Genomic DNA, 12574 nt, shown 5'->3' on the forward strand with positions numbered 1-12574 from the left:
CTGCTCCAAGCTGCTGCCTTCTAAATCTCATCTTTACTCCCGACTTCATCCTCTGTTACAGTTCAGCAGGCCACTCGGTCAGATCACCCAGCAGCTCTATCGTAGGGTCGGTTCCATTCATTTCCAGCTTACCTTTTACCCACCGTAACTTCCACGCAGTGTTAAATAGCACCGCAATTTATCCCTTCACTTACACCAGCGGTCTTAAAAACATCTAAAGCTGAGCTTGTCTGTCTTTAGAGCAAATAATTTGACCATTAAGTTTGAGGGCTTTCGGTGAAATGCCTCATCACTTTTTCAATTCACTTTGCATTGATGTCAGTCACTGTGCATTTCAGTTCTGAATGGAGCCACATAGCAGGCACTAAAGGCAGGGTGTGTTTTTTTTTGTGTGTCATTGAGTAGTAAAGCATGTCATTGTGTGTTAACACTGCTGAAGCATGAGCATACTGCTTACACTGTATGTGTTTGTGTGACGCGTCACATGTGCAGAGCGCCTTGTATGAAGACTGCAGCGGGTCACAGCGAGTCTCCAGCTCTCATGTAAGACTTCCTTTGAGTTGTGGCCTTGTTGGTTGGTTTGACACACCAGAGAGCGACCTGGTCCGTGTGGAAAGTGGTTTCTGTTCCTGGATTGATCATATTGACAGTTATAGGAAGAGTGCATATAAGTTCAGTGTGAACGTGAGTCTAGTGTGAGCGGATTTTGATTAAGGCATCCCGTCCAGCATGCAGCTGCTACTAGTACTATGAGTGTGAGTATGTGCATGCTTAGGTTTGCGTTTGTCCCCAGGTGCAGACAGATACATAACACTGTGTTTTCTCTACAGCCTTTAGAGTACACTAGTTATCGCAGCTCCGGCTCCAGAGTTTCCTCCAGGGCCGGTTCAGCCCGCGCCAGCCCAGTGGTGAGCCATCCCCATTTCCCGCCCCCCCCCCAGACACCCTGCTAATAACCCCGGGTTTAAATCATACATGATGATCTGTGATAGGGCTGCACTATATGAGGAAAATATGCGATGACGTTGTTGAATATCGCGATAACATCGCATTTTAAATAAATAAGAGATATTAAAGTGTACTCAGTTCTGCCTTTCTGCTGCTTTCAGTATTCTGCTTCAATACAACAAACTACTTGTTAAATAAAAACAACTGAAAGGAAATTATTTCCAACGTTGATTTATTGAAAATTGAACTGAACTCAAAGGGCACCATTATTAAAAAAAAAAAATTAAAAATTAATTTTAATAAATTTTTTGCAGATTTCTATTGATCCTCTCTTTCAACTAACCAAAAATAATTGTTTATTACGCAGTTGATCTTGTGATGGAGATAAATAAACAGTTTATTGTGCAGCCCTACTTTGTAACCACAAGTCTATGACTGCACTAACTGAACTAATTTATGACTGACGTAACAGCCATCATGCACTTATACCATAGCATTTGGTTTATGATTTACTGTTTGATTTCGAAACATCGTTAGACTGTGTTGATTTTGGATGTTATGGTGACTCAGACTTGGCACGGTTTGAAGAATTTGGAAACGTTTGAAACATTGTGCACTGTGTGCAGAGTACAAGCAGGTATTTCCTGGTGGACCTGTGAGGTGCAGTCGTTACAGGATGTTAATGTTTTGTTGATGTTAATATTAATGTTTTAGTCAGGGAGCCATGAATTGAAGCTCAGAAAAGCATTGAGCTCCCTGCAAGTCACTCAGGTTAAGACAATCCTATTAATGCCTGAAATATAACCATGGAACGCAAGTCTGCCGAGTGTGTATTCATCAATCCAGCTCCCAGTTTTAGACAAACCATAGTACAGTGGCTGACCGGAGCCATCTGTCACAAGCCTGTAGCAACAGAGTGGGTGGCATTCCCAAAAAACAGTTTTAAAATGTTTGTTTTGGGAGATTTAGATATCCATTGATTGATCGGTCACCATCTGAAGAACCAGATTTGCTGTCAAACTAAATCTTGTATTTTGTAATCTTGTATTTTAGCAGTTACTACTCTTTGGTGTCTGTTGTTGACAAGGAGTCACCGTGACTGAAAAACTTGGAACATTATCTTCTCCGATACATTCTATTTTGGGACAGCATGTTATAATATATAATGGTTTATAATGGGAAATACAGTCTCCATAAAAAAGAGGAAGGACTTGAGGTATCAAAATTAGATTTAAGAGTAAAGATGATCTTTTAGTCTTGTTGAGCACTAATGAGGATTTGTAAATAAGCATACACTGTCTCAACTTCTTCATATGCTTTTCTTAACATGAATTCCTCAATGTGTTGACCTGCTCTGTTTGGCTTCTTTGTTGTTGTGTTCTGCCCTCTGGTGGCCGATGCAGGACAACTGCAGCTCTGTTGCCAGTTTTTTGAGGAGTGCGGCCAATAGCAGTGGCCTCCACCGAGACCTGGACGATGTTACTATTCCTGACTTTTCTGATGTGAGTCGCCTTGCACCCGCAGGAGGCCGAGCCTGTGATGTGAGCCGAGTTCTGCTTGGTTGCTCTTTTTTTGCCACCCGTCCTCCCTTTTTGTGCACTTCGCCCCACAAGGAGGGCTGATTGTGTGCTGTGTTTGTGTCAGAGGATAATGTTTGGTGTGTGTGTGTGTGTGTGTGTGTGTGTGTATAAACCGACCGTTTTATTTTTTAACACATGATCTGTTGTTATGGGTTACAATGTCAGACTTCTGCAGGAGTTTTGATGCCTCCCCTACTAACTGTTTGCATGGTGTTGTATATCAAAACAAACTTGTGCAAACATGTTCATTCAGCGGCTGTAGTGAGGTTTTTGGAACTTCCCTTCCTCCTCAGTTGATCTTCTCGGCCCTGTGGCCTCCACATAACCCACGGTTTGACCTAACTATTTCATTTGTCTCAACAGGTGGAGGACAGAGATTATCTGGAGAAGGTGAGTGGCTCACGTCACTAGATGCTGTGTATTTTGTTGTGTATTTTCAAGATGCATCAGTTAATCAAGACAAATAAGTGGAAGTGTTGGCGTGTATTTAATTTGTGTGCTAAAGAATACTAACAATGAATGTCCTTCTTCCTCAGGGATCTCGAGCAGCTTCTGCTTTAACAGCAGCAACCCTCACCTCCTTAGGTGGGACGTCCTCGCGGAGAGGAAGTGGCGAGACGGCTATAACTGTAGATGCAGAGACGTCTATACGAGAAATCAAGGTAAAGCTGAAGACGTCCAGCGTCCTACAAACGCAGCGGACATTTTCTTGTGGATTGTGGTTTTCGTTGGGTATCATACAGGGTTATGTGATCATAAAATCATCACGAAAACAAGACTTTATTTGCACAATAATGCAGAGAATAAAGAACGTGAGCCAGATTTTGCTTACAAATGTACATCTCAGACATATGATGTGTGTATTACATGGACAATTAACTTAAAAATGTAACATGGTAGCAACCAATTGTCAGTCATACAGTTAACATCACATTTTCAGCTTCAACGAGAAGTATTCAGTGTAGAAGAGAGTAATAGTCATTTTTCTACCCAGACATGCTTCATTGAGCCACAAGATGTGAGGGAGCACGAGTCTCCCATTGTAGAAAACCTGGATCTTAACTCTTGTCCTCTAAGAAGTTATACTAAATATAGAAAGGAGTACATGCCACAGACAGACTAAGGGGGCTTTTCTTATGAAGTTCCTTGCTGTCCGTGCTATTTTCATTCTTTCCACAAACACTTGTGTTGTTGCTCTCATTGGCCGGTCACCAAACGTTGTGCATCCCGTTCTCTGCTGCTGTCACACTGTGCTTCTCTGCTCACTGCTGCTGCACTCTTCACCAGGAGATTCATGAACTGAAGGATCAGATTCAAGATGTGGAAACCAAGTACACGCAGAACCTAAAAGAAGTCAAGGTATAAGCCCGAGACCCTCCCAACTCCAGGCTCACTATTAACTAATACGTTTGGTGTCTAACTTCCTCTGGTTATTTTGGAGTTGTTACTCCTACAGTGGGTCAAATATGCAGTAATTTGTGCAACCAACTCACTATTATATTACCCAAAGGGCACAGTACATACAGTAGTTGTGGAATCTCTGTTCTAGGACTCTGGAGCCTCTAAAGATCAACAAACCAAATGACAATGTGATAACTGAAGGCTTTTAAATTGAAACTGAAACGGAGAAACTCCACGGAGTATTTTAGGAGCAAATACTACACACTACACATTAAATTGACAGTATAACTGCAGTTCTTATGTGATGCTCAAATGCTGTGCCAGCATTATTTCTCATTTCTCTTCCACTGGGCAGATGTTTTCTAACTTCAACTGTTGATCTAACTGGCAAAGTTGCACCTGCATGGCTCTCTGTGTGTGTGTGTGTGTGTGTGGGTGTGTGTGCGCGCGCTCGTGCTATGTTTTGGTCATTTTAACTTCTGCAGGAGTTTTGACGCCTCCCCTACTAACTGTTTGCATGGTGTTGTATATCAAAACAAACGTGTGCCTTTTCTCAATATGTTCATTCAGCATGTGCGTGTGTGTTGTATTTATTGACTTACATTTTTACTTACAATGGTTTACAGTTGTGAGATACATATTAGTATACTGACTTCCATATACCTCCTTGCCTTGTCTGATTCTTTGCCATCTGTTACTCCAATCATATAGACCGAATTCACTGTGCTTATTTTCTGTCCTGTGTTGCTCTACTAGCGTCTTTGATAAACCAAATCTAGTGTTGGACTGACTGCTAGTTTTGGTGGTGTCATTTCTTTTAGTGTGTGGCCCAAGAGGTACATTATCTTTTCAAGCTAACGTTAGTCAAAGTGTTGACATATGAAAGCATCAAACATGCATTTTAGATGACCGAGATGAGAGTATATCCAGCTGTTCCTCTTCCCCGTTTGCTCAGCGCCGGGGTTTTCTACCCGGACATTATTGTAAACAAAGTACGGAAGGAGGAGGAAAGCATGACTCTGCAGTACTGTTTAAGGACATGTTATATCTGAGCCAGCACCTGTTGTGTTCTTCTATTCCCTATATGTCATGACATTAGGATGTATTAGTAGAAGTGGAGGAGAAGTACCGTAAGGCCATGGTGTCCAATGCCCAGTTGGACAACGAGAAGAACAACCTGATGTACCAGGTGGACACGCTCAAAGACTCGCTCATGGAGCTGGAGGAACTGCTGTCTGAGTCGCGCCGCGGATATGAGGAGAAAGTCAAGGTACAGCAGGCACACACGCAGTCAAGAGACTTTCAAACGGAGAGTGTTATAGAACTAAGACATATATTGTTTGGTTTACAGTAGAAAGTAAATCTAGAAATTGTAGGATACCTCTCCTTGTTCGATGCCAGTACAGTTTAAAACAATGCTGGCACCCTGGAAGGAACACACCACACGGGAGCTCCTTGCTAGTGTGAAGTTTTGCAGTCAACATCTCAGCTGTCTTTACGGAGCACCCCTCCATTCTGCAGAGGCCTCCAACATTCAAAGTATATGGAACTTGGTTTTAAGGGTGTATTGTGGAAGGAGGAAAGAAGAAAGACTTTTCTTTGATATTCTGCCATCCACAAAGCCATTAAAATAAAAAAAAATAAAAAAAACCATGCAGAGACTTTAAGCTTTTAGGCAGAGAACTTGTATTTTATAAAGCTTTAACATCCTAAATTCAAAGGATAATTTGAATGTGGTCACACAAACACTACAACGGTTGCTCTTTGGCAGTTAGATTTGAAGTCCTTCATGTTAAGAGTTTCCTACAACCCTTAAATGCATCAAGTGTTTTGACGAGGTCTCAAAACACTTTTCTTATAGAAGACATGAGAGGATAAATGATCAACTGTAAGGTGAAGCTAGACAAAGTAGAGCTCATATTACACCAAAGTTAATGCTCTGTTTGACTCTACAACTTCACAAATGCAGTAAAACAACATTATATTGGTAAACAAGGACATACGATATATCTGCCAAATGGGGACTTCCACGCACAAAACACAGTTCTCAGAATGACAGCAGATCTGTTATGACAGGATCAGGTTGAGACATTGCACTTGACAGCGATGGACTAAGCTTCTCTGTAATGTTTTTTTGTGTATATGAGACAGATGTTCATAATGAAAACAAAGGGGTTATTGGTTGTCAAGCTGCCTCTTGTTCCTCACAGGAATACGAGCGAGAGAAGCATGCCCATTCTGTGCTTCAGTTCCAGTTCAGTGAAATGAAAGAGACGCTAAAACAAAGTGAAGAGCTGCTCAACGTGAGTATTTGTCCTCCAGTGTGAATGTGTGTCACTAAGACTGGGAGATGCGGAAATGGAGCCTCCCATTGGTTTAAAAGACAGAAATTAAGAAGAGAGAATGGCAGCCTTTTACACAATTTGTCCCTTAGAAAGGCAACATGCGGGGGATACATTTCACAGCTTTCTTTTTTTCACAAACTATATATGCATGCACTGTTTTTGCTTTCTCTCTCTACATCTCAGACTTGATTTCCTTTTCCTGCTGTTTAGGACATCCGTCAGCTGCGTATGAAACAGGAAGGTTTTGTTAGAGAAATATCTGACCTGCAGGAGACGGTGGAGTGGAAGGATAAAAAGATTGGGGTACGGCCTGTGAGCCCTGGTCCAGCAGTTTTGTGTTTCATTAACTTCAGATCACATTCAGCATTTGCTTTTGCTTAATTTAGTATCTCCTTTGCATGAAACTGAACGCCAGCTTTTTTACTTTCACTTCTTTTCACCTCTTGTACACTTTCCCCTTTCTTTCTTACTCTGCCACTTGGGGGCTCTGCTCAGGCCTTAGAGCGACAAAAAGAATACACAGATGCAATCCGAATTGAGCGAGATGAGCTCAGAGAAGAGGTGGTGCAGCTGAGAGACATTTTGAAGGTACTCAGTCTAGGGCTGCACGATTATGGCCAAAATGATTATCACGATTATTTGTGGATTTTAACCAGAACAAATTTTATTGTCACATAGGACAATTATAACTGCTTTCACATCCATATTGTGCTACATTCCTCCTGTGTTGAAGGATACTACGAAGGAGCCATTTCAGCTGTTGTGCGACCGCTTTCCACACATGCGCGTTTGCCGTGAAAAGACACAGGCAACGCAATTTTCTGTTCACGTTAACAGCGCATAAAATCCTGGTATCTACCGGACGAAATAGCAACTGAGAGATGCTCCAAAACAGACGTTAGAGGCAGCAGAAACATCGCTGCATGTCACGATAGTTAACACTTATAACACCTTACACAGCAGCTAACGTTAGCCTACCGTTAGCTACAGTAGTAACTGGATTAAACACCGCTAAAGTGCTGACAGCTAAACGGTGTAGTGTGACTGTATTTCACTGTTAGAGGATTACAGCAGCGGGACGTACAACAGTCTGCCGCTAAAGCTATGAGCTAAAAGACTCAAACTAGCACAATGGGACACAGACGGGACTAAATGTTGCGTTTACTGGTAAACTGGTAAAATTGTCCACATCTAAACTAAGCTGCGCGGTGCAGGGAAGAACTCTGATTGGCTCAGGGAGGCACGTGATCAGACAGTGGTTTACGGAGCGCTACATTGGCTTTGCAAAAAAAAAAAAAAAAAAAACTTTGATACGGAGCGTTCTATCACGTGAATTTGATCGTGGGAAGCCGTGATCGTGATTTAAGATTTGATTAATTGTGCAGCCCTAACTCAGTCAGTGTAAGAATGCTTATTTCAGCCTGATGTGTCAAGTTTTGAGTATCAAATTTAAAACTGTAAAGTTTTGAATATTGTTGTCACGGTAACTAAAGCTTAAAAAGTAATCGGATCCTGGTTTATTGAATTTGAGTAACTTATTTTCAAGGTGTGTAATCTATGGAGCTAATGTTTGACTTTTTATTTTTCTAGAAACATGGAATAGTATTGGGACCTGATCTAAACATCAATGGAGAGGTTGGTGAGGCAGAAGTGGACGGGCCCCCCAGTGCAGACGCTGCTCCCCAACCGGCTCAGGATCCACACGCTTCCCCAGCGGAGGGGAACACCATGCTCGGTAAAATAAAAAGTTCTCTTTGCATGGCTTGGCAGAAAACTTTCTGAAGACTTTCATTCCAAAATGTTTTTGAGTAGTAATATAACAGAAAAAGCATCTAAAAAAAAAAAAAAAAAACAGAGTAGTGAGATTACATATATACAAGTAATTATTTTTTTCACAATTGATATCTGAATTTTCGAATGGTTAATGCTAATTTTGGAATGAATTCTTCCGTTCCCAGTGTCGTGCTCCTGGAATGTCAAGGGGTACTAAAAACTGATTTGTAAATACCTGAAAGGATAAGTCTGGTAATATTCTATATTTTTCTTGAGACTGAGAGTTCATTCTTGAGCTTGGAAGCAGATAATGACGAAAACATCTCACCGCAAGTTCAACATTTCTTAGCTGTTTTGGAGCTTTCAATCTTAACTTTTAAGCAAACGTTGACGAGAAGTCCTTTTTCAAAGTGCTCAAAACTATGAAGATTTGAACATCTACAATACCAACCTGTGGACAAACTCTGTGCTGAGGAAGATTGTGTTACTACTGAACTACTAAATGGACCTTATTGTTTTGTCAACTATTTATTTTTATTGTTAACAAATTCCATGAAAATACCCAAGTCAACAATGACTTGATCCTGCCAACAAGTATTGTGTATCAGCCTGATCCACCGTATTCCTCTCTGCCTTAAAAGTCTATTGTTGTCCAAAAACTATTAAAAGCTATTAGAAATCAGTGAGCCACTGATATACTCCATAGAGCACCAAATGCTCTATGGAGCAAATCTGCAGCTGAAAATAGTCCCCAAAAAATGCAGTACTTGGTACGGTTTGAGTAACATTTGTTAAAAAAAAATGATGACAGTGATGTGGCTACAGTGATCAGCTGTTTTAGGAAATTACTGACCTTTATGTATTTGTAACCAATTTTTAAACATGTATGCACGTAGAAGTAACCAATGGGCTTGCGCTACACAAAGGTTAGGAAAGTAGTGAGCGACAGACTAAAGCTTTATTTAGATCTAGTCTTTTTATGGAATTTGTTGACAACAAGAAAAATATAGAGAAATGCCTGCCTTATCCTTTAAGCAACATCTATCTGCCCTCTTGCTTTCCTGTAAGAACTAAGATTCCACTCACCATCTCCGCAACACCTCGCTTTGTCTTCATTACTAATGTTTTGGCTTTTAATTTGTTTCTATTGCACCTTTTTCATCATTTCAGCTAATGCATGCTTTGTTAATGCAGGTTGTGTAGGTATGTAAATGCTGCCAGGTCTCTACAGGGTTGATGGTACGAGGCATTTGAGAGTTCTTTGTGCATGCACTCGTTGCACTGTAATGTGTACCTTTTGAGCAAGCCCGGTTCCAGAACAAAATGACTTGCTTTAGTGTGCATCTGAAATTAGTTGGGGTGCACCAGTAGCTACACTGCCTGCCGGCAACAGCAATGAAAAAAGTGTAGGTGTTATGGGTCCTGAGCATGGTCCCATATGAACAGATCATGCTGGAACAGTAGGAGAAAGTTGTAAACAATAGTAAGAGAATACAGCATGTTGTTTCTTGTTGTTCCTTTTCAGTAACAGTTTATTTGCTATAATGGTTCCTTAACAACATATTTCATATTTCTTACAATTACATTCCAGCATATATCCAATGTCCTTTCTCTCACAAAAAAATAGTCAAAATCTGCTCCGAGTCAATTCAGCTTGAACAATATCACACGTAGTTAGTGAACAATTCCAGATACAGAAACACATTTTGCAATGTCCATCTCGGATCACATTTTCAGTCCCTATGACTACTTCTGTATTAGACCGCATGTACTACAAGCATTCCTTCTGGCTTTAATAGCATTACTTACAGGCTACTAGTTTGCTTCTGTTGACAGACATTTTTAGCATACATGTGAATGTGCATAAGCAACCACCAGTCTGATACTTGAGAAGACATAAGCAGGTGAGTCCATATTCTAAACATTCAACACAGTATGAAACTTAGAAGCAAACATAACAAGCTAGTGGTATCAAGTTAACTCAGTCTTTGCTTTTTCTTGGCCAAAGTTAGGTTAGGATAACATTAAACCTTAGCTTTACAAGCCTAACCTGGAACAAGCTGAACTGTATCACTCCATGTATTATTAACAAAGAAAATCTGGCTAGGTCGATTCACACACTTACTGAACATTGTGCCATAATATGAACAATAGTGTTGCAGTCAGTGAGCTTATTTGTTAGCTATTTTATTTTTATTATTATTTGTTATTTATTATATTATTTATTCAAATTTAAACTGCAAAATAGGGGTGCAAAATATTACACTGAAGGTGCAATGCATGCCTTGGCACCCTCGTAGAACCGGGCCTGCCTTTAAGCTGCCGGCTTTAGACTTCTTTTGTTGTCACATTGATGTGCTGGGGATCAAGAATTTAACTTTGGTGTTCCTCATGCCTTCCTTCCTCTTGTTCTTCTGTGCTTCTCTTGGTCATCTTGGCTCTGTGCTTTTCTTCCTGGCCACTGAATCAATCAGGTGTTTTGCCTTACCTTGACTTCTGCTGATGCACTTCCTCATGAAGATTACATTTTGAAAATCCTGTCTTAAGTCAACATTTTCTGTCCCTCTATCATGTATATTCTCCATGATCTCTCAGGCAACACAGAGGAGACTCATTTGAGAAGTAGCAGAGAGGAAGAGGTGGATCCAGAGCGGCATCAGGAAATGTTTGAGGAAGCCAAAGAGAATCACTTGAGCACTGATACTCTCTGTAATGTTGCTGGTGTTTCCACCCTGGAAACATCTAGCGAAGAACAGCCAACAGAAGAACAGACATGCTTAGAAGAAGACAGGAAGACTGCCACAGAAGAAGACAATGTTGAAGAACGTTGTCTCAGCAAGGACTCAAATGTTGACATTAATGACCAATCTATCATAGAGGCCAAAGATATAACCATTTGCAGCCCGGGGCATGAAGGGATTGTAACAAGTTCTGAGAAAAATGTTCCAGAGAAAGAAAGGCCTGCAGGGCGAGATGTAGGGGAGACAGAAACCAAAAGCAGTAGTGTTGACACCAAGAGTGATGACATTAGAGAGTCATCTAACAACCTTTTTGAAGAGCGAGGAAACAAAGGGGAAGATGTTGAGGAAAGTCATTTGAGAAATACAGAACCATGTCCTCAGCAAAGAATTGTTATGACGGAAAGTTTACCAGACATGTCCGTCCAAGCTGTAGAAAACACCAAACCTCAACCAAAGCCTGATGAAGCAGAAGATGCAGAGAACTACGAGGCAGGGGAAACTCGGCCTCAGTGCGCTGCTGCTTCAGGGAAAAAGAAGAAAAGGAAGAGGAAAAACAAAAAGAAAGGAGGAACTCACGAGGATAAGAACCAACAAAAAGATGTAACCGATAAAGAAAATAACAAAGCCGAAATAGACATTGAATCGGCTACAAGAGAGAAAGGGCCAACGACAGAACCTAAAGTTGATGATTCTGTTACCGAAACCCTTAGGGGATCAAGGGTGGATCAAGTTAAGAATGAGCAGCACATACAAGAAACTGAGGAGGTAGATGGAGTAAAAGCAGTGAAACCCACTGAAACCTTTTCTCCCACTGAAACTCTCAAAGAATCAAGAAGGGATCATGTTACAGATGAGCACGACAAGGAACAAACTTGGGAAACGGAGAACGTAGGAGAAGCTGAAGCCGTGGCGACTACTGAAACCTTTTCTCCCACTGAAACTCTCAAAGAATCAAGAAGGGATCATGTTACAGATGAGCAGAACAAGGAACCAGGTCTGGAAGCTGAAACAGTAGAGGCAGTGGCACCCATTGAAACCTTTTCTCACATTGAAACTCTCACGGAAACCACAGCAGATCTCAGAAAGGATGACCAAGACAAGAAACAAACTTTAGAATTAGAGAAAGTAGAAGAAGTGGGGTCTATAACAAGTCCTGTCCCAGAGACCGACCTCAGTACTGATTGTATTGACAACTCCAAAGGTGCAGAGAGCTCTGATGATCTTGACAAAGAGTGCACTTTCCGTATAGATAACTCTAAAAGTGAAACGAACATCTCAACTAATGACGATGTCATCCATACTGAGTTAGAAAATATGAATAGTGCAGAGGATGAAGTTGGACCTATTGATGAGATGAAAGCTGAATGCTCAACTAATAACCCCGAAAACGCTTTTGAAACAAGGGGTAATAAAAACACTGACGCTGAATCACATGTTTCAAGCAATGGTGACATTGCTGCTGATGAATCTGAATCCACCAGCATTGCTGAGAGTAAGGAGAACATGTCTGTGTCCCTGTCTTCTACCGATGGCTTCACCGACGCTCTCATAAGCTTGTCTGGCTCAGACCTGTCTGCAGCCGTGAACTCAGGCAGCGATGGCACTCCCATCAAGGTTTCTGAGGGAGGTCCCAAGGAGACAACTGAGGCAGCCAAAGACGACGATGAGTCAGGAACAGAGAATGGACAAGAATCCTTTTCTCCCAGTGTCATTTCTTCAGCACTAAAAGCAGACCGAACCGAAAGGGAGGAGCTAAATGAAGGCTTGAGGGAAGCTGAAGGTTTAA

The 12574-nt window shown here is 41.3% G+C and overlaps 1 protein-coding gene across 1 annotated transcript in view; it reads left to right on the forward strand.

Annotated features, from left to right (window-relative positions):
* The window catches only part of lrrfip1a (leucine rich repeat (in FLII) interacting protein 1a), a 61012-nt gene that overhangs the window by 43721 nt on the left and 4717 nt on the right, over positions 1–12574 (forward strand). Inside the window, 11 exon segments of the mRNA XM_078263088.1 lie at positions 493–543; positions 831–908; positions 2352–2450; positions 2892–2918; positions 3065–3190; positions 3816–3887; positions 5029–5199; positions 6140–6232; positions 6485–6577; positions 6770–6862; positions 7865–8009. Of these exon segments, the coding sequence (XP_078119214.1) occupies positions 493–543; positions 831–908; positions 2352–2450; positions 2892–2918; positions 3065–3190; positions 3816–3887; positions 5029–5199; positions 6140–6232; positions 6485–6577; positions 6770–6862; positions 7865–8009 (1048 nt within the window).

This window comes from Sander vitreus, chromosome 11 (genome assembly GCF_031162955.1).
Source record: "Sander vitreus isolate 19-12246 chromosome 11, sanVit1, whole genome shotgun sequence".
In the NCBI taxonomy this organism is placed as follows: Eukaryota; Metazoa; Chordata; class Actinopteri; order Perciformes; family Percidae; genus Sander; species Sander vitreus.